Below are 25,913 nucleotides of genomic sequence, written 5' to 3'. Positions count from 1 at the left end.
GGATGTCCAGCGCCATGCGGCAGATGTCCACCGCGTGCATGTTCCCGTTTCTGTTGGGCAGACCGGAGGCGACCATGTACGCGTCGCCGATGGTCTCCACCTGCAGATCAGAAATCAGAACTGCTACTATTTTCTGGAATATTGTGAAAAACTGGTTATATTTTGAAAAGAAACCGGATTTTCTCATGTATCTTGATGCAACTTGGGGCGCGTAACACAAGCAACTTTCGGGTGCGAAGCGCCCAGCTCCAGCAAGATCATCAAACTTTGAAGTAACGCGCCGCGATTTACACGAAGTAACTATAACGGCGTTACAGCGAGGATGAAAGTAATTAGTTAGATTACTAAATTACTTGATTTATAACGCCGTTAGTAACGCCGTTATACTTAAACGGCGTTAGTCCCAACACTGGTCAGCGCAAAGTATTGTTTGTTCCACTCTGCCTTCATTACTGAGCGTTTCCATCTGGACCTGATCTTCTGCTTCATCTCTGATTATCTCTGTCCTGACCCTCGCCTGGACTCGGACACCTCTAGTCTCTTCCTGTCTGAACTAATAAACCTGTCTGCCCATTTGTGACAGACATGTATTCTTTAGCGCTCTTTTAGCCCATAGTGTTCACACTAGATGAGCTGGGAGGGGCTTCTTCTTCTTTTCCTACTGTTTACTAGCACATGTACGCCATGTACAGTTGGAAAAGGTTTGGTGCAAAATGTCAAAGCAGTGCAAATATTGCGAATCTTGCTCCAGGTTTTTTCTTTCACAGCTCTATTCCAGTATAAGAAATACTCAACGTCATAGAATTCCATCCGAGAACAAAACATAAATATTCATTTATCTTCCATGATCAATTTTCAAACAATTGGAACTTAAATGAATTAAAGTGGACACCATCCATATGTCACCACCAAATCCAAGTCTCTGATTAGTCGAAGTTCAACTGGTTCAACTTTCAGTGGTTGTGCGCTTTGCATCATGTAGAGCCCAAAAATGGTCATGGAAAGTTGTTGCACATGAACGTGAGAGCTTTGAACGCAGAAGCCCGAAATGTGTAGATACTGGTGTTTACAGGGACTTTTTATAGAAAGTGGCTGCTTGAACGCACATGACCGAGGGTGGTGTGAACATAGTTCAAGGAGAAAGACAGAACTTCTGGACCAAAGTTCTGATGGAAGTGAGGACAAATCTTCTGGAAGGAGGAAAATCTTGAACCAAACTGATTTCAGATCAGAAATAAGCACATGGTGGGGGCAGTGTAATGGTATGAGGGTGTTACTTAAGGACTTAACTTAAGGACTTGGATGATACGTTTTTAAAATCTAGAAGAAAAACCTTCCCCACCAGCGTATGAACTCAAGGTCAATAACTCTTTGGTTCAGATCCAAACCCAACAGCAGGTCCTGAGGTCTGAGTAAACCATTGAGAAAAAAGAGAAGTCATTTGTCCAAAGAAAGTAAGTTTATCTATTGAGGATAAGAATCATTGAAGAGGAGAAATGCTTATTTTCCAGCAGCATTTCAGCATTGATTGTCATAGATTTCAGTACCTTGTAGACGTCATGGTGGTCCACGATGCTGTCGAAGCCCTTGTAGATGTCATTGAGCATGTCCACCACCTCCATGGGCGTGCTGTACTGGCACAGGGTGGTGAAGCCCACGATGTCGCTGAAGTAAATCGTCACCTCATCGTAGAGCTCCGGTTCCACCACGCCGGACTCCTTCAGGCTCTTCACCACCGGCCTTCAGAGGAGACGGACTCATGAACTAGTTTTAATCCTCGGAACTATAGATAGAAGCTGTCAACTCCAGAAGACAGAAAAATCCAAATATGGGACATTTTTGTTTAGCTATTAAGAACAACAATGAGGTGAGGATGTAACAATACCACATAATTATTGACCACGCCCCTATGTAAGCATGGAACCAGCATGTGGAGCCAGATTTTTGTTTTTTGTAAAATTGTGCAATTTGTACAATATTTTGTACATTTAACAGAATATGAATCAGATAAATAAGCATCCTCCAGCATGTGCAGGGTCTTCCCCGAGGCCTCCGCCCAGTGGGACATGTCCAGAACACCTCTCCAGGGAGGCTTCCAGGAGGTATCCGGATCAGATGCCCGAGCCACCTCAGCTGGATCCTCTGGATGTGGAGGAGAAACAGCTGTACGAGCTCTCTCAGAGTGACCATCTCACCCTATCTCTTAGGGAGCGCCCAGCCACCCTACAGAGGAGACTCATTTCAGCAGCTTGTAGTCGAGATCTCGTTCTTTTGGTCATGACCCAGAGCTCATGACTATAAGTGAGTACTGAAATGAAGATGGACCGGTAAATTGAGAGCTTTGCTTTCTGGCTCAGCTCTCTTTTCACCACAACAGTCCGGTGCAGTGACCGCAAAATGGTGAATGCCGCTCTAATCCACTTGTTGATCCGAACTTCCCTCACTCGTGAACAAGACCCCAAGATATTCAACTCTTAACAAACTATTTTTCTCCGGTCAAGCCTGGTTGAGTGCCCCTGGTAGGGTCTCCCATGGCAGACAGGTCCTGGGTAACGAGCCAGACAAAGAGCAGGTCAGAACCCCCTTTGTGAGACCTATCAAAGATCCAGTTACAACGCCTGGATTGGCGTTATTGGGGCCGCACCCTGGAGCCAGGCCTGGGGTTAGGGCTAGTAGGCGCCTGGTGGCTCCTCCCACGGGCCCCGGTCAGCTTAAGCCCGAAGGAGCAACACAGGATCACTCTCCAGTGGACCCACCACCTGCAGGAGAGCTGAGAAGGGGCCAGTGCAATGTAGTTTGGGGTCAATTGAAGGTGAGTGCCTCGGCAGCCCAAACTCCGGTCATAGAAGTATCTCTGGCTACAAAATCAGTGGATTATATTTACTTTCTTTCTGCTTAGTCTAAACTAATCTAACACTTTCTATTCATCTTAAAGCTGTTTAATGAACTGATTTCTTTTCCCCTCTTTCATTCGTTCCTGCAGGAGTGTCCCTCAGGTGCAGAACCGGTTTTCCGTCAACACTGCTGTGCCGGTTGTCGCCCCATGGGGCTCTGTACCGTTTGTGCCGTCTCAGTAATGATAATGAGTGTTTGAGTGAGCAGACCGAGGGAGCAGCATGAAGTTGAGGCAGTCGGCTCGATCCCGCTCCGCTTTGTACAGCGCCGTCCTCTCCTCCACCAGGTGCTCCAGGTTCCTGGAGTACATCTGCAGCCGCCGCATCATGTTGTCCATGTAGCTCTCATTGTCCTGGTTGTGAATTTTACTATGAAAGAAAAATCTATTTGTTGACGGTCTCTTATTCTGAAAGGGAAGACGGGTCGTTGTAGGATACCTGATGATTTTACCCAGCAGGCCTTCCACTTTCTTAAAGTCGGGTCTCTTTTCTGGATCTTCTTCCCAGCAGCTTCGTATTAACATATAAACCTTAAAAACACAAATGTCAGGGAGCTTCTAGGAAATGTTTGTCAGAAAAAGATCTCAATTAAACAACGGACACCTCCGATTCTTTCTCTGAAGCTGTCTCCAGGTTCAGATCAGGCCTGAAGTAGGATGCGATGACTCTGGACAGCTTCTCTGTTTGGAAACACAGACGTCACACCTCTGTCGCTGCCCTGTATTCATACTCTTCCGGATCTGACACCTGATCTCTTCAAGCAGGCCTCGGTGTAGAAGGTGCTCCTCCTGAGGACGATCTCCTGGCAGATGATGGCGAAGCTGTAGACATCTCCCTTCTGAGAGGTGCCCTCCTCCCTCAGGTGCTCCGGCGCCGTCCACAGGTCTGAGGGAGGGCAGGGCGTTCAGAGGGATTTATGCGACCACGGACAGGTGAGGCGGAGTTTTTACCGTGTTCCTGGCTGAGAAAGGCGTTGCAGCCGAAGTCTGTGATCTTCACCACCATGCGGTTGTCCACCACGCAGTTGGTGGACTTCAGGCGGCCGTGGACCTGGACGTCACTGGCGTGGAGGTAGGACATGCCCTGAGCACAAGAGTGCAGCAAGACCTCAAGAAATCTGTTGAGTGTTACTGACATCTAGTGGTGGAAGACGGAACTGCAACCTTTTGGCCAGAATGGATTTTTTAATGACAGATCCAACAAAACATAAAAACATAAGTGTAGAATTAAAATAAAATTAAAATATAAGACTTAAAAGCTCAAGAATGTAAGGGCTGGAAAATGCGTCCATATCAAATTGGGGAAGAGTTCTGTGTCTGATTTTTGTGAAGGTGAGAATGATTTCATCCTTCAAAGAATTAAGAGGTTCAGTAAAACCAAACATTATATAAAAAAAAAAGCAAAATATTTCCAAAAGTTTAAAACTTAAAGATTTTCTTGATTAAATCACATGATTTATCCTCCTGATTACCAGCGGTGCAAATGTGTCTTCTGTAGAGGACATTTCTAAACTTGAACCTCTCCCACCTGCTGAATAACACTGAACAAACTCTTTCTGTTGTCTACACGGAATTAAAAGTGATTGATTTTGAATGATGTTAGCGTAGCAAACGTACAAAAATGGCGTTCCACTGTTGTTAGCACACGCGTTATCGGAATTTTGTGAAAATCTAACACAGGAATTGTTGACTTAAGCAGAAAAAAATGATATGACATATGGCATGATTAACAAAAACCCTCCGTTGCCAAGGAAATCCAAAAATCTACTTTTGCAGATTCTTCTACAAATTACATAGACGTGTTCGTCACCCCCAGGTGACCAAAAAATAAAATGGTTGCTATGGAAATAAATTAACAGAAAAGCAGCCATTTTGGAAATACGCTTTTTTTTCATGAATTCGTCACATGGAGCTCTTACCAGGGGGGGAGGGGAAGAAAGGTAGAGGGAGGGGCATGTAGCAGCAGCTCATCCAGTGGGGGGTGGGATCAAAAGGGGCAGTGAGGGTGGGGGCGGGGCCATTCAACACCAGATGCAACTTTTAAGTTTTTTCTGAACACTTTTTTGCAAACAAATACTGATTTGTAAATCTAATTTCTTAATATTTTAAAATGTATTTTTTCAGTGTCTTAAACATAATGTAGATAATACAAAAAAAGTCAATAAGTGTGTTTAAATCAAGGCCTATTTGCGTAATTGAACTCCGCTGTTCGGTGACTCTTGGACCTGCATGACTGACGTCAGTGAAAACCAGGAGCTCAAACACACAGTCGCTCCTGTTCTCTGCTGACCCACTTCTCACCTTTGCGATGTCGTACATGACGGATATTTTGAACTCCCAGTCCATGAAGGTTCCCTCCGGGTACGACACTTTATCGTTCAGCACATACTGGAATAAAGAAGGGATCATTCAGTCTCTCTTATCTCTTTCTTGATTATTATTTATAATTGCTGTTAATCATCAAGGTCAGATTTACGGACCCGCAGTGACCCCCGTTGTCCGTACTCAAAGACTCCAAACACTCCCTGATCAAACTTCACCGTGCCATAAAACTTTGTGAGGCTGTAATAGTCGATGTGCAGAAGCTGCAGGAGAAGTCTGGACTTTAGAGGCGTTGGATAAATATTAACGAACCAGCCATAAAACTCTGGAAGTTCCTCACCGCGTTGAGCTCGATCCTCTGGGCTTTGTTGAAGTTCCCATCAGACTTCTTGAGCTCCTTCAGGATCACGATCTAGAACACAATCAAAGCTCATGTGGAGCTCGTGGGATGTCAGTCTGAAAACCACGGCGGACGTAGAGTACCTTCTTATCGTAGAGCGCCCGGCGGATCTGGAATTTTTTCTTTCTCTCTTCTTCTATCTGAGGAGGAGAAAAAGTTGATCAGAAGCTTCTCTGAAAACCGTCTTTGTGAGCTCCTTTACCTTCAGGGAGACGATGTTGTGTTCGTTGTTCTCCAGCAGTGAGATGAGATCAGGGTTAATGTGAGACCAGCGTTTCCTGAGCAGACGGTCTTTTCTGTTCTGTCTGAGTAGAAGAAATATGTATTATTGCTGCAGTTCATTCTGGTAATAAGTTTCCCTGATACATGTTTTTACTTCACAACTACAAGACTAATTTAAGTAATTAAAATCTATATATAAATATCATCAACTTAACCAAAAACAAGTGTCTAAAGTGATAAACCACCCAAATATTCTGGGAAATATTTCTTTGGGGCAGCGGTAGGGCGGTTGACTCGCAATCAGACGTTTGCAGGTTCGATTCTCACCTTGCCTGTCAAAGTGTCCTTGGGCGAGACACTGAACCCCAAATGGCCTCAGTGTTCAGCAGTGGAACCGCCATCAGTGTGTGAATGGGTCAGTGGCTGTAAAGTGTTTTAGTAAAACCTCCGAAGGAAGGTAGAAAAGTGCTATACGCAATTTGTCAAGGTCCAGGCTGTTGTCTATTTGCACAAAGGACTCAAGATTAAAGGCATAATACTACAAAAAAATAAAGAAATACAACAATACCCACTTTAAACTGGACACAATTGGTTTAGCATCACTCAAAAATGATACAATTTTAGTCTAACTTAATGCCTTTTGTGTCAGATACTTGTTTGTCTTTAGTAAGTCACATTTCGTCCTTTAAAATCAAAGACAAATCAAAAAGTGTTTAACATTGAAAATGAACACATGGGAGAGTTTTAAACAAGGTAGAAGTCAAGAAAACATGACAACGGTTTAGTCTTTAAGCTTTAGTCAGATGCACCCATACGAGGGTTTGACTCGTACAGTGTCTGGTTCTGGGTCAGGGAAGGGTCGAAGAGAGGAGTGGCTCCATACCCGCAGAAATAAATGTGCATGAACATTTTCTCTCTATAGGATCACCAAGTGTTCGATATTTCTCACAGGTTTGACTGTTTTCCCCCTAGAAACAGCCTGTAACCTCCTGTAAGCCAGTTGTGACTAAGGCTTTAGGAATATCACTCCGTAGTCCACTGGCCAGATGTGCTGCTAATTACCTGCATCAGGTGTGAAGTAAGACAATGTAAAGCAAGCGGTACACGGCCCTGGTTCTGTTGTTGTAGATCAGGCATGTCAAACATACGGCCCGCGGGCCGGACCCGGCCCATTGGATGATTTAATCCGGCCCGTCATAAATTTCTGAGTATGTCAAAAAAAGAAGCGAGTCACTAGCTCATTTCTATCAAAAGTTATGATTTTTTTCAAATAAATACAAACCAAATGCTCCCTCCGGCCGCTAGAGGGCAGTAAATGTGTTAAAGAGCTCACGTCCAGCATGCGGCACTGACACGAGTTAGTACCAGGAAATAAACGGCACCGGATCGTCCAGATTTGGATAAATATAAAGACAACATAACAGATTTGCTGCGAGAGTTTGAGCGGAGGTTTCAGGTTTTCAGTAAACTTGAGAACAAATTCGGCTTTTTTCGCTCGCCATTTACAGTGAAGCCTTCTGATGTGCCAGCTGACATTCAGCTCGAGCTTGTTATTGACTTGCAGTGCGATTCCGCTGTGAAGGATAAATTTGGGTCCGTGGGATTGGATACGTTGTATCAGTATCTTGTGCCAGGTTACCCCAAATTAACAGCCGTGGCTGCAAAGGTTCTCTCCATGTTTGGGACTACTTATCTTTGTGAACAGGTGTTCTCTGTGATGAACAATAATAAAACAAAGCAGCGCTCAAGGTTAACAAATGAACACTTGAATGACATTGTTAAATGTGCTGCTACTCAGGATTTGACACCTGATATCGACGCACTTGTAAAGGCAAAAAGATGCCAAGTTTCAGGAGCCAGCAGCAGCAAGTAGACTGCAGGAGTGCAGTGAGAGAGAGAAAAAAGTGTGATGACATGACATTTGTTTGCACTCATAAATACAGATCATTAAAAATAAGATTAATCTGGTTTCATATTAAAGACAATTAATATTTTGCAGTATATTCTCAGCTTCAGTAGGCCCAGCCTAGTAGTTTGAGCTGATGTAGTCTAATCTTATTGCCCATGCACTGCTAAAACTTTTATTTTGTATTTTTATTTATTATTATATATTTTTATTTATTATTATTTCAAAGCAGTATGATAATTAAGGCAAAACATTTTTTTTCATAGCTCCCACTTGAGTTTGTTTAGTGTGGTGAGTTGGTTCAGGTGTAAAACTGCATTTACTCAACTGTTAAAATAAACCAGTTGTTAACACATTCAATGCCAAACATGAAAATCATTTTTTTCTCCATTGTTTGTGAATAAATGTGTTGTGCTTAGAAAAGATCCCTTGTCATCCGTGATTATAATATGTAGGGTAGGCTACAAATTTAGGCTGAATGATAAAGCATAGTACTGAAAAACAAAGCTAAATAGTTGGAGTTGACATTCTTTTACTGATCCGGCCCACCTGAGAACAGAAAGTCTGGATCTGGCCCCAGAGCCAAACTGAGTTTGACATGCCTGTTGTAGATGGAGCTACTGTAGTGTATTTTTGCATTCTAATGTGATGTTCAAAAACTTTTAAATAGAGTTTTAAAGATTCTAACTAAACTTTTTCTTCATATTTAGATTAAAAGTTTTGTAAAAATAATAAAAAATGTTTCAGATTTCTATTTTCAAATTGTTGGTTAGCGTGTTTGCGAGTCCTAAACTCAAGGGATTACATAATCCTTTGATTTTTCGACAAAAGTAGTTTAAAATTATAAATAAAATTACCAAAACACATTACCAAATCAGAATCGACTAAATTAGTTAAGTCTAACCACATAATCATAAGTAATAAGCACAAAATGACAAAACTGTAAGTTACTTTTTGAACTGCTTTTGTTTCATTTCACTAAAGTTTTTTTTATTTATTTATTTTTTATATATATTTTTATTAGGTTTTGTTAGATTTTTAAAATTGGTTATTTATTTACATTTCATGACCTAAACATTTAGAAACCTTGATTTCATGAATCCTAATCTCCAGCTCTAATCTTGTGTTACTTACAGGACTTACCTGTAAAAAATAAAGGCCAGCGTGGCGACCACGGCCACCGTGACGCCCAGCACCACCACTATGATGTCTTGAGTCTCCAGTTCTATAAAACACAAACAGATAAAATGACAAATTCCTCCCTGAGAACCCAGATAATCTCGGAAGTGTCAGGTGTGATAAACAGGTTAAAAGTGACTCTTTATTGCAGGTGAGCTGACTGGGCTGCACGATTGCACATATCACCTGCAGCTATTTAAAGCGGACATTTTCTATCATCTGTTCCGCAGGTGTGTCTGTTTGTGTGCAGGTAAGTCATTAACCGTCAGGACTGGGTCTCGGCAGGTGTGTGTGTGTTTGTGTGTCGTACCGGTGCCTGGTTTGTCGTCCGGAAGCGCCTTTGCCCAGATGAAGGTTGGAGATGGATCCATCTGTTTGGTCTTGTTGGTTTCAGTGTCAAAGGAGAATAAAATCTTGTACTGAGAAAGGATAAAATGAGAGAAAAACTTGAGTTTCTTGTTATTGCAGATATATTTGTTATCCATTGAGTACCAATAATACATGTTTATCCTCAGTAGAGGAATAAAGATGAATATCTCCCAACCACTGCATACTATTGAATGAACTCCTTTTGGTTTCTACTGATTATTACTAGAAATCAACTCCGGCACGAAGGGGTTAAACTGGGATCTGCCTTTTGGAACCAGATACTTCCTGGATTTTGAGGCAGGACTATAACTCACCTTATTGTCAGTCGTGGTGTAAATAACTGAGAAGTTCACGTCTCTGTCTCCATGACGGTCCAGTTTATAATGGCCACCAATTCCTGATCAAAGTCATAAAAAACATATTTATTGGTGCAGTTCTCCAGTTCTGTGTTTTAAATCAGCAGCAATAAATTTCAAGTTTGTGTTTGCATCTTCACTGAAAGTCCTCTCCTCTTCTCACCGTTAAATGAGACGTTCCGGAAGTAATCCGAGTTGACGTATTCCATCATTTGCATCTCCGACTGGTTTTTTCGTGCGATTTCTCTCATGACTTGACCCACCAGCAGCAAAGAGTCGTGGTAGGCAGCCATGTAGTCATTCATCTGCAGCGTCCATGAGAAAACATCAGAGTCTACATACAGTCATCGATCTTATGCCTTCATCTTAGCTAGTGCGGATACAGAAGTCTTCAGGAGAAAAAATGGGCAAACCTTTACGGGCAAGGTCATAGAGCGTGGTGAACTAGAGGGGAGTGGAAGTTCATGGACTTCATTTCTACGGACCTGCTGTCATTGACAGGTCATAGTGAACTCTTGTACAATACATCCTTAAGACTCTCCAGTTTTCTAGGGAGTTCTACTCTTGGGAGGCGGTGGGTGGACCCTGCCTTATCAGTCTCTCCTGGAGCTCTTGTGGGGATGGCGGGTGGTTGGTTAGGGCATTGGGGGTTCCCTGGCTCGTTCCTGGGGTTTGGGGATGCCCAGAACTCCCGGGTGAAGCTCATCTGGGGCTACAGTTCACATATTCCAGAATGTGGGAACCTAAATGCAAGTTTTTCTACAAATGTGTCCCAGCATTTGTAATCGGGAGGCACCACACGGCACGGCAGCAGACAAGGTTTAAGAAAAAATTCAAATATGTCAGTGGCTGCTGGTGCACATTTGGAGATTGAGCAATGACACCATTACGAATTTGACCAACAACTGGACAGTCACAAGATAGCTGGCCGGTAGCAGCTCTGACTGGATGATGTGTAAAGGTCTCCGGGCGGCAGCTGTCCATATAAAGGGCCACCCAGTAGCCTGGGGGTTTACAAACAGTGGGCTATTCTAAAACAATAAAAACAAATCTTAAAAGTGGCTCACCATCACGCAGCAGCAGTTGTATTTGTGACAAAAGCATAAGTAAGAGTGAAGTAGGTTAGACGCTGGTATGTCGTACGGCCACTTTTGAAAAGGATTTTTCTTTTTATCAAACCCACTTGCACTGTGTAAGGAGTGATGCTGAAGTGATACGTGCACGTTCCTTGCAGTAATCACAACCTGGTTGTAAGGAATGAAGAATTTAGACAATCGTGGTGTCTTTGTGGGGGCGTACTACAGGCGTCCTACAGGCACTTATGTATCACCTGCTGAATTTCTACATGGTCATTGAAGGGTTAACAGAGGGGCAATGTAGAAGAGAATCGCCCAGATACGTCATAATTGGATGTAACTTAAATCATTTTCAAGAACACTTCACAATACAGTTACCAATGGTACGTTCCATTTTCATGACGTTCCTTAAGGTGGCCGTACGACCCTAGAGGAGACAGCAAGACACACCTGCTCCCCTTTAAAATACAGTCACTCCGACTCTCTACGGGTCCGGACAACCCAAAACCCAAAGTCCTCGTACGGGTCAACTCCGAATGTGACTGCAGCTTTACATGAAATAACACAACAGTTTATAGTTTGTTCCAGAAAATGATTACGCAGGTTATCCTTTACTTTTCTATTTGTTCTTTACTCTAATAAATTAATCATCAAACACTAGATGGCAGTAAAGTTCCTCTTGCTGTAGCTGTAACTGTAGCGGTTCTGTCTTCTGGGACTTCAGAAACGTCATTTAAAAAAAGTTCTGAAGGATCAGTTCGGTATTTTAGAGAGCTTGGATTCTCACCGTGTCGTTGCCTGTGAGGTCCGGGTTGATGGTGTAGGTTCTGGTGTCGGGCATGGTCAGCACCAGCACGTTCCTCATCTCCGGCATTGATGTTGTGTTGGTGTAGTAAATATCACTGTGTGAAGCAGCAACAATCAAGAACAACTAAAACCTTAAAAAACATTTAAGAAGCTTCTAGAACTTGTAGAGAGTTTGAAGTTTTAGGTATAAAAACCAAATCAAGGAGGGAAATCTTCTGAATCCAGAATTGCTAAAACCTTGTTTGAATTTGGAATAAACAAAGAAATAAATACAAAAATGGCTCCAATGGAAAATTTACATGAAAAAATCTGATTATGTTTGTGGAGTTCACTTTAGAAAAATGTCAGTTTATACATTTTAGTTCATTTCTGAAGGTTTTCTTGTTTGTTTGTTTCCAAAGTCATAAAAAAACAATTCTAGATCCAATACCCTCGCTGGAAGAGGTCTGACGATTCGGACTGACCGGCTAAGATGTCACCCATAAAATACGCCTAACCTCCAATAACCTCCAGTGAAATAACACCAATTTTAATTGTCATTTTTTACAATATGGTCTTTTAAAGAACTATTTTATTATTGTTATTCATGGTAGGAAGAAAATCATTCTGTGTGAAACATGCTTTGTTCAGTGTCAACAAAATGGATTTTAAAATGTTTGATTTGCATTTGACACAAACTAATTCTAATTTAGAAAAGAGTTTTAGCGAAACAAAGAATCAGATTTTAATAGAAGGATACAAAACAGAAAATGAGGTGAAAACATCATCTGGAGGTTTTAAAAATTCTTCACTGACTTGTAAAGATCGATGAGAATGAAGAGAATATCCAAGTTGTCTGCAGCATCAGAGATGTTCTTCACTTCCTTCAGGTCCATCGGTGAGCCGCACAGGATGAAGACTGGACACAGAGGACACGAGGGAAACACCAGAGGACACGAGGGAAACACCAGAGGACACGTGTGAAACACCAGAGGACACTCGTGTTTCAAATTCTATTTAAAAGTCCAGTTTGACCTTCAGTCTGGAGTTAATAGAAAAACTAAAGTATGTTCACTTCATGGCTGAATTGACTTGAGTTTAACGTGTCTTTTCTCAGATTCAGATCCAGACCCGGTAACATCATCGGCTGTTACGACTCACGGTTGCTGGTTCTGTTCTCCTGAGAGTCCAGAACGTCCTTCAGGTCACTGGGATGGCGCAGCATCGTTCTGCTCACGTTTACCTCAAACCTGCCGTCTGCTTCCAGCGCTCCGATGTACCTGAGGAGGAAATCAGGTCAGAGAAAGGGACCTTTCAAAATAAGAGGTGCACTGAATCCATCTGATACATCGAATCAACTTCATTAAAACTATAATTATCATTAATTTTATTCAAATGTTTGACTGGTTTTACTTTTAGACTATCTTTACATCCACATCAGTCTTGTGATCCTAAAGGTGGATTGTTTCCAACTAAATTTATTTAGATCGAATGACTTAAAACTTTTGCTAAAAACACCAAAGTAAACAAAAACTGTCATGAAAATAAACAATATATATAAATAACAAAAGCTGCAGTTTCAAGTCTTTCACGCAAAACACTACAGCTTTAAAAGTGACACTTTTAGAGCAAATGTTTCTTCTTATGCATCATTTGCTGCGTTTACATGTTCAGAATGATCTCAACGGATCAGATCAGATTAGAACAGAACTGTGTACATAAATCCTGAAAAACGTTATCAAATTACAACAAATGTTTTCATGCACCACATGTTTGATCGGAATAAATCATTGTGACATGAACAGAAGTATCTCAAATACCAGAAGAGGAAGTAGTGAGTTCCTTTGTAAACAAACAAAGCCCAGCTTTGACTGAGAGGATCTTCTGATCTTCTACCTTTATTATTATTAATAATATATTTAAGTGACTGTTTGCTCATAATCTTCTATAACCGTGTAGTCAGTGTTTTATTCTTGGACCCGGAGGAAGAGTCAGAGTTCGACATTTAGCCCTGGGTCCACTAAAATTTGAGTGGACAATGCAGCAATGAGCATAAATATATGAGAATAACATCAGCATTTGTTCTGTCAGAAACCAAATTTCACACGATTGTTTACACAGTTTCAGAGGAGTGTTTGTAGCGCGGAGCGGCATTTCCACTTTCACTTCATCAGCTCACATTGTTGACAAGCTGATCTCATTGCTGGTTGAATTTTTAAGCAATTAAATGTAAATGAAACGGAAAAAAACTCATTTTTTTCCTCCTCTTCCTTCCTTTTTTGACCTTAAAGCTGTTCCTGAGGACTTGTTTTGCTGCTTTTTCATTAAAGTTTTAAAGAAACGGCAACCGCATCACACGCCTCCTCCCCTTCAGGACTGCATCACGCAAGGGGAGGGGGGCAGCATCAGACAAAACTATTGATTATGGAGGGGGGCAGCACCAGACAAAACTATTGATTACTGATTATGTCACGTTATTTAGCCCTTTAACTACCCAAAAAAACACAAAAAAGTATTTTTCTTCTGCTGCTTATTGCCTTTGGTATGGAGCAAAGTTTAAAAAAAAAATAATTGACATGGGTTTTTCTAAAAATACTTAGGATTTCTGTAAAAAAATTGAAGTAAAGAAAAAGGTTACTAACTAAAAAACCGAAAAAAAAAACATTTTTTTTTCTAAACATTTAATTAGTAAAAATATGTTCTGGTTACTAACTGATGCACAATAGTTACTATCTGGTGCACATCCTCTACTAACCAGATTTTTTTTTATTTCATCCATCCATCCATCTTCTTGACCGCTTCGTCCCTTTCGGGGTCGCGGGGGTGCCGGAGCCTACCCCGGCTACTGATGGGTGAAGGCGGGGTACACCCTGGACAGGTCGCCAGTCTGTCTCAGGGCCTCAATCACACACATTCACTCTCACAATCACACCTAGGGGTAATTTAGAGTCACCAATTAACCTATGAAGCATGTTTTTGGACGGTGGGAGGAAGCCGGAGTCCCCGGTGAAAACCCACGCATGCACGGGGAGAACATGCAAACTCCACACAGAAAGGTCCCAAATCCCTTTTTTTTAACTTATTTATTTATTTATTTATTTTTTCAGTTTTTGAAAAAAAAAAAAAAACTTCAATTTTTCTTCTACAATTTCCCATCAGGAACTCCATACTTTGGGTAGTAATACACAGAATCAATATTTTTAAAAACATGTTTTTTAAACGTTTCCCACTGTTTGGTTGATCAGTTAAAGGGTTAATTTATGGTTTTAGGTATTACATTTTGAACATTTTACATGGATTGAGTGGCGTGTCAAACTGTAAAAAAAAAAAAATCATTGCAATTTGGCGCCCCCTAAAGCAGATGGCTCCCTAGGCGGCCGCCTAGCTTGCCTATGCCCAAGGGCCGGGCCTGCATCTAGTCACTAAAGTTTCATGCGCCCAAAGCAGAGTTCCTGGTTGGTTGACACGTTGTGTTAATCTTGCCGCGCCTGACGGCCAAATAATGCCAGATGGCGTCTTTTACATCGACTTAACACTGAAGCTTGACGCCTGCCACATCCGGTGTGAACACATCCTAACAAATAAAGCGATGAGAATTTGGTCGTTTAAGATGCTAAGGCTGATAGCTGAAGATGCTGAAGTAACAAATAAAGTTATGAGTCCGGCTGCAGACGGTCGGTCCTGTTCACGCTCTGAAGTTTCCTCTGGAGCGTCACGCCGTCTGTGCGTGACATAAAACCGGCGCAGTAATGACAGACAACGGAGGAAATGTTGACACGATCACGATCGGATCAACAATCCGTATAACCAACCTGTCTGGATCAGAAGGAAATTTTGATCTGAATAGATCCGATTAGATCAGAATAATCTGCTCTGTAAAAAGTGAAACATTAGATTAATTATTTGTTGTATTTAAGATTTTTAGGGCTCATTGTTTACAAAACTGAAAAGATTAATCTGATAAAAACAACAAATTACAGAACATATGTTATTAACTTAACGGTTTTAATTTATTAATTTTTAATGGGTTTCCTGTTGTCTTTTTATTGTAATTATTAACTTTGTGCCTCCTGTAGACTTTTGACTGTAAATATTTAAATACTTGATGTTAGAAGATGTTTTCATCTGTATGTAACTTATGTCCGTGTTGTTCTGTTTCTGTATTGATAATGCGTAATCAGGTCGACGTTGTAAATGAGAAATTGTTCTCAATCGACCTACCTGTATAGATAAAGGTAAATTAATAAATAATAATAATGTTAATTGATTCATATTTTCACAGTGTGGTCGGTGTGTTTACGTGACACATTTTTATTCTGATTACTTGTGTAAACGTGGCTGGAGTCACCTGGATGTCAAAGCAGATCTGTTTATCTCTCATTATCTTTATCAAAAACATGCTTTTGTAAGAAAGCTGGCAATGCCAAAAATCCCATAATATTCTTGGCAAACTGTAAGAAAGTGAAAGTTTTCTGGGGAGAGTTTGGATGTGAGGATCCCAAGGATCAATGTTCACAAAGTCAATCAGTTTAAAGGAGAAACTAAAGATTGGTGTTTTTCCCGTAGTTAATAATTTACAAACATCACCACATTTCTCTGTAAATTTAACCCCAAATTCCTATAAATCCATCCCAAAACGAATCTTAATCTGAGTCACCATAAGCAGTCCTCCGTGTTGCTCTGCCGTTTGTAGACGTAGGTCGTCTTCCACTTCGGTTTGATGGGGAATTTTTCTTTCCAGAAGTTCATGAAAAAGTCGGAGATCTTGCGGGCCGGCGGCAGGACGCGCTGCAGGTTGGTGGCGTAGTCGCAGGAGGAGCCGAAGCTTCCAGCTGAGATGATGGGGGTGCTGAGGTTGAAGCCTTTTTCTGCACTGACAGGAGAGAAAAAAGAGACGATGTGAGAGGAAGAGTTTAAGCTGCTGCACATCTGAAAAGTGAAAAAGACACTGAAAAAAAAAGTAATTTTCCATTTATTACCAAAAATGCTTTGAGAAAACACATCTTAGTGACTAGATTTGTTTTTTCATAGAATGAGAATTCTTGGTAAAATATTCCTTTACCCAATCTTTTGGCTTATTTAAGGAAATCTGTCAATGAGGTAAGAATTGTTCTACTTATTTCTGTTTCTGTGGTGTAGATGAAGGTGTGTTGGTGCGTCAAATCTTTATTTACAACTGGAGGGCTCTTTGAAGTCTTTTTTACAGCCAGGTGTTTGGTGCAGAATACAACTGTCTATAAAAATGAACTGTTTGGTCACATGACCATAGTCCAGAAAAGGACCAGTGCACAGTTGTTAACTATAAGGGAGGGGGGTCAAACTCAGTTGCACAAGGAGCCTAATCCATAACAACACCTTAAGTCGCGAGTCGAAGAGGATAAACATTTAATTAACACACTAAAACTAAATTGTTAAAACTTTAAAACTGTAACTTTTTAGCATTATTATGAACTAGTTATATAGCATTACCTGTGATAATGCTAGTGTGAATGTTGTAAGCTGAATTTGGCTGCAGAAGATGCTAATGTCCAGCTAAAATATTAGCTTAATGCCAAATTAGCCCAAAATACTAAAAAAAACAAACAAAAAAAACAACAAATAAGACCTTAGGTTAGCCAAAACAGCTAGCACGTAGCTAAAAAAAAATGAAATAACTAAACTAAAAAATACAATAAAAAAACGGAAAAAGCCTAAATTAGCAAAACTAAGTTAGCCAAAAAAGCTAGCATGTAGCTGAAATGTTATCTAAACTTCAAAACAGTCTAAAAAATTTTAAAAAGCCTAAATTAGCCAAAACAGATAGCATGTTGCTAAAATACTAGCTAAATAAAAAAAAGCGTAAAAAACAAAACAAAAAAACTAAATTAGCCAAAACAGCTAGCATGTAGCTGAAATATTAGCTAAACTCTAAAATAGACTAAAAAATCTTAATAAATGCCAAAATAGTCTAAAAAGCTAGCAGAATGACAATTTTTTTTTACTTTTAGCATAATTATGAATAATAAAAAGGCAGGAATATTATTCCAGAATAAATCAACTTAAACCTTAAATAATTTTTAATATTTTACTCTCCATAAAAATATATTTTGTCAAAATTATACAAGTTAGAAATAAGCAGAAGATAACATCAGGTCATTAATAACAATAAAACAAAAATGATCTGGAGGGCCGGATCCGGCCCCCGGGCCTTAACTCTGACACCTGCTTTAAGGAATTAACCTAAAAAAGCCTTTTAGATTAAGATTTGTTTGGTTTGTGCATTTCTGTGGCGCCACACTGAAACCAGAACCAGACTCCGCCGCCTGCATGGAAGCTTTTAATGCCATAAAAAGGGTCATTATGCTGATGGAGCGTCAAACAGCTGGAAAAACACTCACTCACTCGGTTATTGCAAAAGTGGCGTAGGTGCAGGTGGGTCCGAGCACGGCACATCCCAGCTCACCTGTAACCTGCGGTCAGACAGAAGAGTGAGACTCTCACAGGTAACGGCAAAACTTCACCTTCAGCAAATATTGACCGTAAATCAGGTTGCAAATAAACATCTATCGATTGAAATGACAAAAAATAAGAATATTCACTACATCCAGTGAATTATAGTAAAAATAAGTCTAATTGTTCTGTCACATCAAAGACCATCTCTGATGAAAATTGTGTTTTTACATGTTCTTGGAATACAAACATAAAGAAATTAAGCTTAAAATTGAATCCCTGAGTGTTTCTTTATTCAAATAATTATAAATCAGGAGCAGATGATGAATATTATTTGAAAAAGATTGTATCTGTGATATAGAAAATATGCTGGGCGGGGCCACAAACATCTTTTACACATCCAAATATTTTCCTAACTTACATGTTGGCTAAGTCCAAATTAACCCCTAACTACTAAAAAGTGCAGGACTATCTCGTCTAGTGCCTTGGATTTTAAAAGCAATTTGGACACCACACTTACTACTTTTCTTTCTTTTTTTTTAAACTGTGTATATGATCTCACCAAGTTCACAAAGTGAAAATCTAATCAATACAAATATTTTACAGTTTATAACCACATTGTGTTCTGATGATAAAACTTTGTGGTTTATTAAAAATATTACATGTTAAAAACGTTCACGAAAAATTGTTCGACTGCAATGCATTGTGGTCAATATTTACTAATGTAGTGACCATGGATGCACACTGGGTTTTCGCAAAGACTTCTGGGAAATTTCTAGAGCACTGGATTTTGGAATCATAGATTCAGAAAATGGTAAACGCACCATATAGTGAGTAGGGGAGGAGTTCAAACATCACCGTAGGCTTCACGTAAAAGCCTTAGTCACAAGTGTTTTTATCTTCATTGGTGTCCGTGGCAGACATGAAATCCTGCCCACCTTTGTCATAGAGGGATCAAACATCAAATATGAGGATGGGGTCATCTGGACCCCACAAGATAGCACGAGGTTAAGGGGAGAGCAGGTGTGTCATGACGTCCATTGAGCTTCAAGGGACTTCTCGAAAATGGAACGAACCATTATCGTGCTTGATGAACCACTTGAAAGTTTGTTACACAAAATTTGTTGGGCGTGAGGGCCAAGCAGGCTCCACCCACTTTTATTAAAGCATCTGATTGGTCAGTTTCTATAAATATGTAAGTAATGAGGATTATCAAGATTACGTTAAGAAATGTATCAGAGAAAGAATGGTTATTCCGACCATTTCTCTATAGAAGTCTATTGGGATTTTGACTTCTTGGAGCCACTTCCTGTTTAGAACGCCAGAGGGGAGGGGCCACTAAGTCCAGTTTTCCTTTAAAGTCAATGGTTGATATGTCAGTGGGACTTATTCAGGTTTAGAAATGTCCTCTACAGACATTTACATTGCTAAGTAAGAATGTAGGCCAGGGGGGGACCGTGCTTTTTCTGTGTTGGCTCCCAAACTGTGGAATCAGTTGCCACCAGCATGCTAATGCTAAGCTGGCTATGAAAGAACTTCATGCTGCTGTTAGCAAACATCAGAAGAATCATCCTGAAGCTGTTTTTATTATTGCTGGTGACTTCAACCATTCCAACTTGAAGTCAGTCCTCCCCAGATTCCACCAACATGTGTCATGTAACACCAGAGGGGACAAGATTTTGGACCATGTCTACTCCAACGTGTCGGGAGCATACAATACAACACCCCTCCCCCACATTGGACAATCGGACCATCTCTCCCTGTTCCTCACACCTCTGTATTCACCACTCATCCACCGTGTGAAACCCACTGTGAGGACTATAAAAGTGTGGCCAGAGGGGACAGATGCTGTGCTTCAGGACCGGTTCAAGAACACAGATTGGGCCAGATTCAACCACACAGACCTGAACCAGTATGCTTCATCTGTCCTGGACCACATCTCCACCACTGTAGACAGCGTCACCAGCCACAAACAGATCACCATGTACCCCAACCAGAAGCCATGGATGACCCGGGACGTCCGTCTTCTGCTTAAAGCTCGGAATACCGCCTTTAGGTCAGGAGATGCGCAGGCCTACAGCGCAGCGAGGGCTGAGCTGAAAAGGGGAATCAAGAAGGCCAAGCAGGCATACAAAAGGAAGATAGAGGAACACTTCTCCAACTCCAACCCCCGACGTATGTGGCAAGGACTACAGATCATCACTGACTACAGGACCATCAACCCCTCCCCCACCTCGTCTGACACCTCCTTCCTCAACGAGCTCAACAACTTCTATGCTCGCTTTGAGAGAGGGAATGTGACAACTGCAACCAAAGCAGCTGTGACTCCAGACCACCAACCACTGACTCTTTCCCCGGCAGATGTAGGAGCAGCGTTGAGCAGGATTACAGTTCACAAGGCTGCTGGTCCTGATGGGATCCCCGGACGTGTTCTAAGAGCATGTTCTGGAGAACTAGCAGGAGTACTGACGGACATATTCAACCTGTCCTTGGCCTGTGCTGTGGTACCGACCTGCTTCAAATCCACCACCATTGTACCACTACCAAAGACCTCCAGCCCAACAAATCTCAATGACTACCGCCCGATAGCCCTCACCCCCATCATCACAAAGTGCTTTGAGCGGCTGGTCTTAACACACCTCAAGTCATGCCTCCCCCCCACCTTGGACCCCCACCAATTTGCATACCGGCAGAACAGGAGCACAGAGGATGCAGTATCCATAGCACTGCACTCTGTCCTCTCTCACCTGGACAACAGAAACACGTACGCCAGAATGCTGTTCCTGGACTTCAGTTCAGCCTTCAACACAGTCATCCCTTCACAACTAATGGCAAAACTCACAGACCTTGGAATTGGCTCCCTCATGTGCAACTGGTTACTGGACTTCCTGACCAGCCGCCCCCAGCATGTCCGACTGGATAACCGCTGTTCATCCACAATCACCATAAATACCGGCGTACCCCAAGGCTGCGTGATGAGCCCCTTCCTCTACTCCCTCCTCACCCACGACTGCAAACCTGTCAACAGCTCCAACACCATCATAAAGTTTGCAGATGACACCACGGTGATCGGCCTCATCAAGGACAATGATGAGGCTGCCTACAGGGAGGAGGTGGATCGTCTGGCAGATTGGTGTGACATCAACAATCTGCTGCTCAACACAGAGAAGACCAAGGAGCTCATCGTGGACTTCAGGAAGAACGCTGACCCACACGCACCCATCCACATCAAAGGGAAGGTGGTGGAGCGTGTGGACAGCTTTAAGTTTCTTGGAGTCCACATCTCTGAGGACCTCTCCTGGACAACGGCATGCTCCAAGGTGGTAAAGAAAGCTCACCAACGCCTCTTCTTCCTGAGGACTCTGAGGAGGAACCACCTGTCCAGCAACATCCTGGTGAACTTTTACCGCTGCACCATCGAGAGCATCCTAACCAACTGTATTACAGTTTGGTACGGGAGCTGCTCTGCTGCAGACCGGAAGGCACTGCAGAGGGTGGTGAAAATTGCCCAGCATGTCACTGGAGCACCACTTCCTGCCATAAAGGACATCTACAAGAAGCGATGTCTGAAAAGGGCAGGAAAAATCATAAAGGACTCCAACCACCCAGCACACAGACTCTTCACTCCTCTGCCCTCTGGCAGGCGTTACAGGAGTCTGCGGACTAAAACCACCAGGTTCCGGAACAGTTTCTTCCCAACTGCTACCACACTCCTGAACTCTGCTTCATGACAACTTAGCCACAACACCACTCTGTATCTTTCTAAATCACTCACAATAACACATGGACTGAATCACCACTACCTGCATACTACCTGCACTTTATATGTTGAATAATTCACCTGTACTGTTTACATACTGTAAATACTTGTTTTATACCCTCTCACTGTTATTTATTCCACTTTGCACATTGTAGATACATATTTATACCTGCTAAAGCACTCTGGATGGATGCAAACTGCATTTCGTTGCTGTGTACCTGTGACATGTGCAATGACAATAAAGTTGAATTCTATTCTATTCTATTCTATTCTATTCTATAAGAGAGATCACGCTTTTGGAGTGTTTTAAAAAAGAATTGTTCCTCCACTACAGCCTTTTAGCATTAGCCTAGCCTTTTATTCTATTTTATGGTGGTTTTATCTCTGTTTTAAAATTGTTTTATTGATTTTATCATTGTTTTTAAATTGTTTTACTTGGTTTTATGTCTTTTATCCTTTTTTATGTTTTACTATTGCACAGTGTTCGGTTTTTGTTTTTCCTTGTGTACAGCACTTTGGGCCTCCTTGACTGGTGGTGGAAGGTGCTTTATAAATCAATAAATGAAATGAAAAATATTGAGTATTTTTTGTGTTGTACAGCCTGCTAATACTATAGAAGGAGTTAGCGCCATGAGCTCGGACTTCAGTGTTTTTCTAAAAAAATATGTTTGGCTCCTCTTTAATTATAAAAGAACCTTAAAAAAGAATGACATTCATTCAGAATCCATTTATCCATGAAAACTTCTGTCACTTTGCTTGAACTTGTCGTGCAAGACAGTGATAAATCTAACAAAGCAGACTTTGACGGCGGTAAAAACAATCAGAATCTTCTGTTAAAGTCCTGAAACGCGTGTTGCTGAGCGAGTGCGCCCCACGTTTCTCCGAACGTTTCTCATGTTGGAATCAAATGACAGACTCACCATCAGTTTGTTGAGCTTCTCTGCTCCCTCGCACGCGCTCGTTATGCAGCCTCTTTGGCGATAAACAGTTGTGTTGAACCCTTCAAAGTTGACTGTGAGGTTGAACTCCATACCTTCATGTTGGAGGAGGAGAGAAGAAGATACATTAATTGGTTGTTTCAAAACAGAAGACCAGCAGGATTCTGTTGGATCTGAATCCTAATCTATCCTGGGAAGTTTACAGTCCAGATTGTGGCGGTGAGACTTTTCCAGTCATAGCCTGACAGTTGGAAACAAGCCAGTAAACGTACTGTATAAACACTCACTGGTCTCTTTATCAGATACACTGTTGACTTGTTTCTCCTGAGCAGTCCAGACTGGGCCGGACTGGACTTTTGAGTGTTTACATACAAAGTGGACCAGTTAAACAGAATCAACTGGTACCTTTTCTGGTCCCCCGTTGGTCGTATAGTCCATAGAAAAATGGAATAGACCAGTTAGGGCGGAGTTTCTGTCGTCACACGATGTAACCCTATTATTGGCAAAAAGGTTCTACGACAACAGCAAGCGTCCAACCAGTACTTTTTCAGACTCAAGATCCAAATCGATAGTTTAGTCCTCTGTAGTCACACCGTTCTGATGCGCAGCTACGTCATCGGTCCACACCCAGCATGCACTTTGAGGGTCCAACGCTCACGGGAAACACTCACTTGAATCACCTAAACCAACCAAGAGCGGTCTGGTCTGGTAGTGCCAGGTTGTACTGGCTGTTTTGACCCCCTATAGTCTTCAGAACTGCCTTAATCTTTGGTGGCATAGACTCAACATGGTTCTGGAAACATTCCTCAGAGAGTTTGATCCATATTGACAGGAAAGCATCACACAAATGCTGCAGATTTGTCAGCTGAACATCCATGATGCCGATCTCTCATTCCACCACATCCCAAAGGTTATATTGGGTTTTGTTGAATGTGGACGTCACTAGAGTCCAGTGAATTCATTGTCATGATCAAGAAACCAGCTTTATGAAATGGTGGAAGAAGCATCAGAAGATGGCATACTGTGGACATAACGGGATGGACATGGTCAGCAACAATACTCAGGTAGGCTTTGGTGTTGGAACCATGCTCAGTTGGTTAGAAAGTGTGCCTAGAAATGTTCCCCACACCATTATACTGGCTTGAACATTGATACAAGCCAGGATGAATCCATGCTTTCATGTTGCTGAGGACTAATTCTGACCCTTCCATCCAAATGTGTCAGCACAAATGGAGACTTAACGTTTTTCAATCTTCTATTGGCCAGTTTTGGTGAGTCTGTGTGAATTGTAGCTTCAGTGTCCTGTTCTTAGCTAGCAGGAGTGACACTAGTGTTGTCTTCTGCTGCGGTAGCCCGTCTGCCTCAAGGTTGTTGTGCGTTCAGAGATGATCTTCTGCAGACCTGGATTGTAACCAATGGTTATTTGAGTTCCATTCTCCTCTGATCTCTGACATCAACAGAACTGCAGCTCTCTGTATATTTTATCTTATTCTGACCATTCTCTGTAAACTCTAGAGATGGTTGTGGGTGAAAATCCCAGTAGATTAGAAGTTTCTGAAATACTCAGAGCAGCCTGTCTGACACCAACAACCATCAAAATCCCTCCAATCATCTTTCTTCCCCAATCTGATGCTCGGTTTGAACGGCAGTATGACCACGGTTGTGTCCGAATTCCCCCCCTAATCACTATATAGTGCATCCGTCATTTCTAGTCCTGTCCAGATCTACTTATTACAAAATCGAGTGCACGGGAAATTTCCCAGAATTCTTGGCAAAAAAACTAGCTTACATCGATGGTCGCTAGATTAGCGGATTTAGGCCCCAATGCATTGTGGTCAAACAATTTTGATAAAAAAATGTGTTCATGTAATTTTTGAACAAACCAACCACATTTTCAACATCAGAACATAGTGGAGTCATAAATAAATGCAGTGAAATGTTTGTTTTATTCTTTTTTTTCCCTTTGTGAAATCAGTGTTTCAGTGAACATCCGGTTTTTAGAAAAACGAAAGAAAAGTAGTGAGCATTGTGTCCGAATTGCCTCTAAAATCCAGGGAACTATATAGTATATAGTTTTCTCTATATAGTTTTTTAGTAGTTAGATGTTAGGGGATAATTCGGACAAAAAGCATGTCTAGAAGCCTAAATGTATCGACTTGCTGACATGTGATTGGCTGATTAGAAATTAGCATTAACGAGCAGTTGGACAGGTGTTCCTAATAAAGGGTTCAGAAAGAGTATGTAAACCAAATAAACATGGCAGTGACTACTTGTGTATCTTGTCATTTGGAATTCTTTTTATATAAATAAATTGGACCAAATTTCATAAAAAGCAAAAACAAAAGTCAGATATTCTCTCTTCTGTGGATCGAAGGTCAGGATTAGCTTACAGGAAACCAGTTAGCATCTCTAATGACTTTTACTGATATCGTTCAATGACTTTTATCGATGCTGACGAATCAGGTTCATATCTCTGTTTATTAGCAGAGTTTGTAGAACAAACAAAAATGCTCAAAGTGGAAAAACGTACATGTTCTTGCCTGATTTTTTGAATTTTTGCACTTTCTACAAATGGATTAGAGAAGTCGCAGGTTATGTTTGATAACATGGATGTTTGAATACCATTTCTTACCTTCTGCAGCATTGATGGCCCCATCCTTCTCGACGGCCTCCAGGATTTGTCCCCCCACATACTTCAGGCTCCAGGGAGACTCCTCGTCCTCCAGCAGGATCACGTTGACTGTGATCCCATCCATGCACTGACCGGTATCTTGACCACGAGATGCGGAAACCCCGAAGGCGAACAGCACGGACAGCCACAAGTTAAACGTGCTCATTGTCAGCTCTGGATCAGTGAGTTATGGTGAGTCCATCTGAGAGCTCTCCTGTATTCACCGAATCCTCAAAGTTTGTGTATCTGCAGAGCGGGAAAACATCAGGTTCTTCCTCTAATGTGTTCAGAAGGAAAGTCTCTGACAAATCCAGACGTCTTTGTGCCAGAGTTACCTTTCTGGCTCTGACCTCCTTTCCTTGTCGATGTGTTAATATACAACCTTTAAAGACACACAGAGCGGCTGTATAACTCCCCTGTGTGGGTGTGCAAAGGTCTGTGTGTGCTGCAGGCTGGAAAACACATTACAGACTTGATTTGGATGGAGATGACAACTGTCCACATAGCAACATGTTATAGTTCTGCCAATAACGGCTTCACGCTTCATGTGGTTTCAGATGAAAATATTTACCTGAACTTTCAGTTTGTAAAAACCTGAAGGGAAAT

General features: G+C 41.6%; 1 protein-coding gene across 1 annotated transcript in view; it reads right to left on the bottom strand.

Moving 5' to 3' along the window:
* si:ch73-139e5.4 (heat-stable enterotoxin receptor) overlaps nucleotides 1–25,473 on the bottom strand; it is a gene marked incomplete in the record, with an annotated part of 27,100 nt that extends 1,627 nt beyond the window's left edge. Inside the window, 23 exon segments of the mRNA XM_024284972.2 lie at nucleotides 1–100; nucleotides 1,548–1,740; nucleotides 3,105–3,263; nucleotides 3,333–3,424; nucleotides 3,498–3,574; nucleotides 3,642–3,779; nucleotides 3,845–3,977; nucleotides 5,195–5,281; nucleotides 5,374–5,478; nucleotides 5,556–5,627; nucleotides 5,699–5,755; nucleotides 5,818–5,920; nucleotides 8,887–8,968; nucleotides 9,233–9,341; nucleotides 9,606–9,688; nucleotides 9,811–9,952; nucleotides 11,511–11,625; nucleotides 12,326–12,428; nucleotides 12,671–12,789; nucleotides 16,167–16,382; nucleotides 17,891–17,958; nucleotides 22,619–22,731; nucleotides 25,269–25,473. Coding sequence (XP_024140740.1) covers nucleotides 1–100; nucleotides 1,548–1,740; nucleotides 3,105–3,263; nucleotides 3,333–3,424; nucleotides 3,498–3,574; nucleotides 3,642–3,779; nucleotides 3,845–3,977; nucleotides 5,195–5,281; nucleotides 5,374–5,478; nucleotides 5,556–5,627; nucleotides 5,699–5,755; nucleotides 5,818–5,920; nucleotides 8,887–8,968; nucleotides 9,233–9,341; nucleotides 9,606–9,688; nucleotides 9,811–9,952; nucleotides 11,511–11,625; nucleotides 12,326–12,428; nucleotides 12,671–12,789; nucleotides 16,167–16,382; nucleotides 17,891–17,958; nucleotides 22,619–22,731; nucleotides 25,269–25,473 — 2,671 coding nt within the window.
* Nucleotides 25,474–25,913: the final 440 nt, after the last annotated feature.

Source organism: Oryzias melastigma, linkage group LG19, assembly GCF_002922805.2.
Source record: "Oryzias melastigma strain HK-1 linkage group LG19, ASM292280v2, whole genome shotgun sequence".
Lineage (NCBI taxonomy): Eukaryota > Metazoa > Chordata > Actinopteri > Beloniformes > Adrianichthyidae > Oryzias > Oryzias melastigma.
This window is presented reverse-complemented; position numbering and strand designations above follow the sequence as displayed.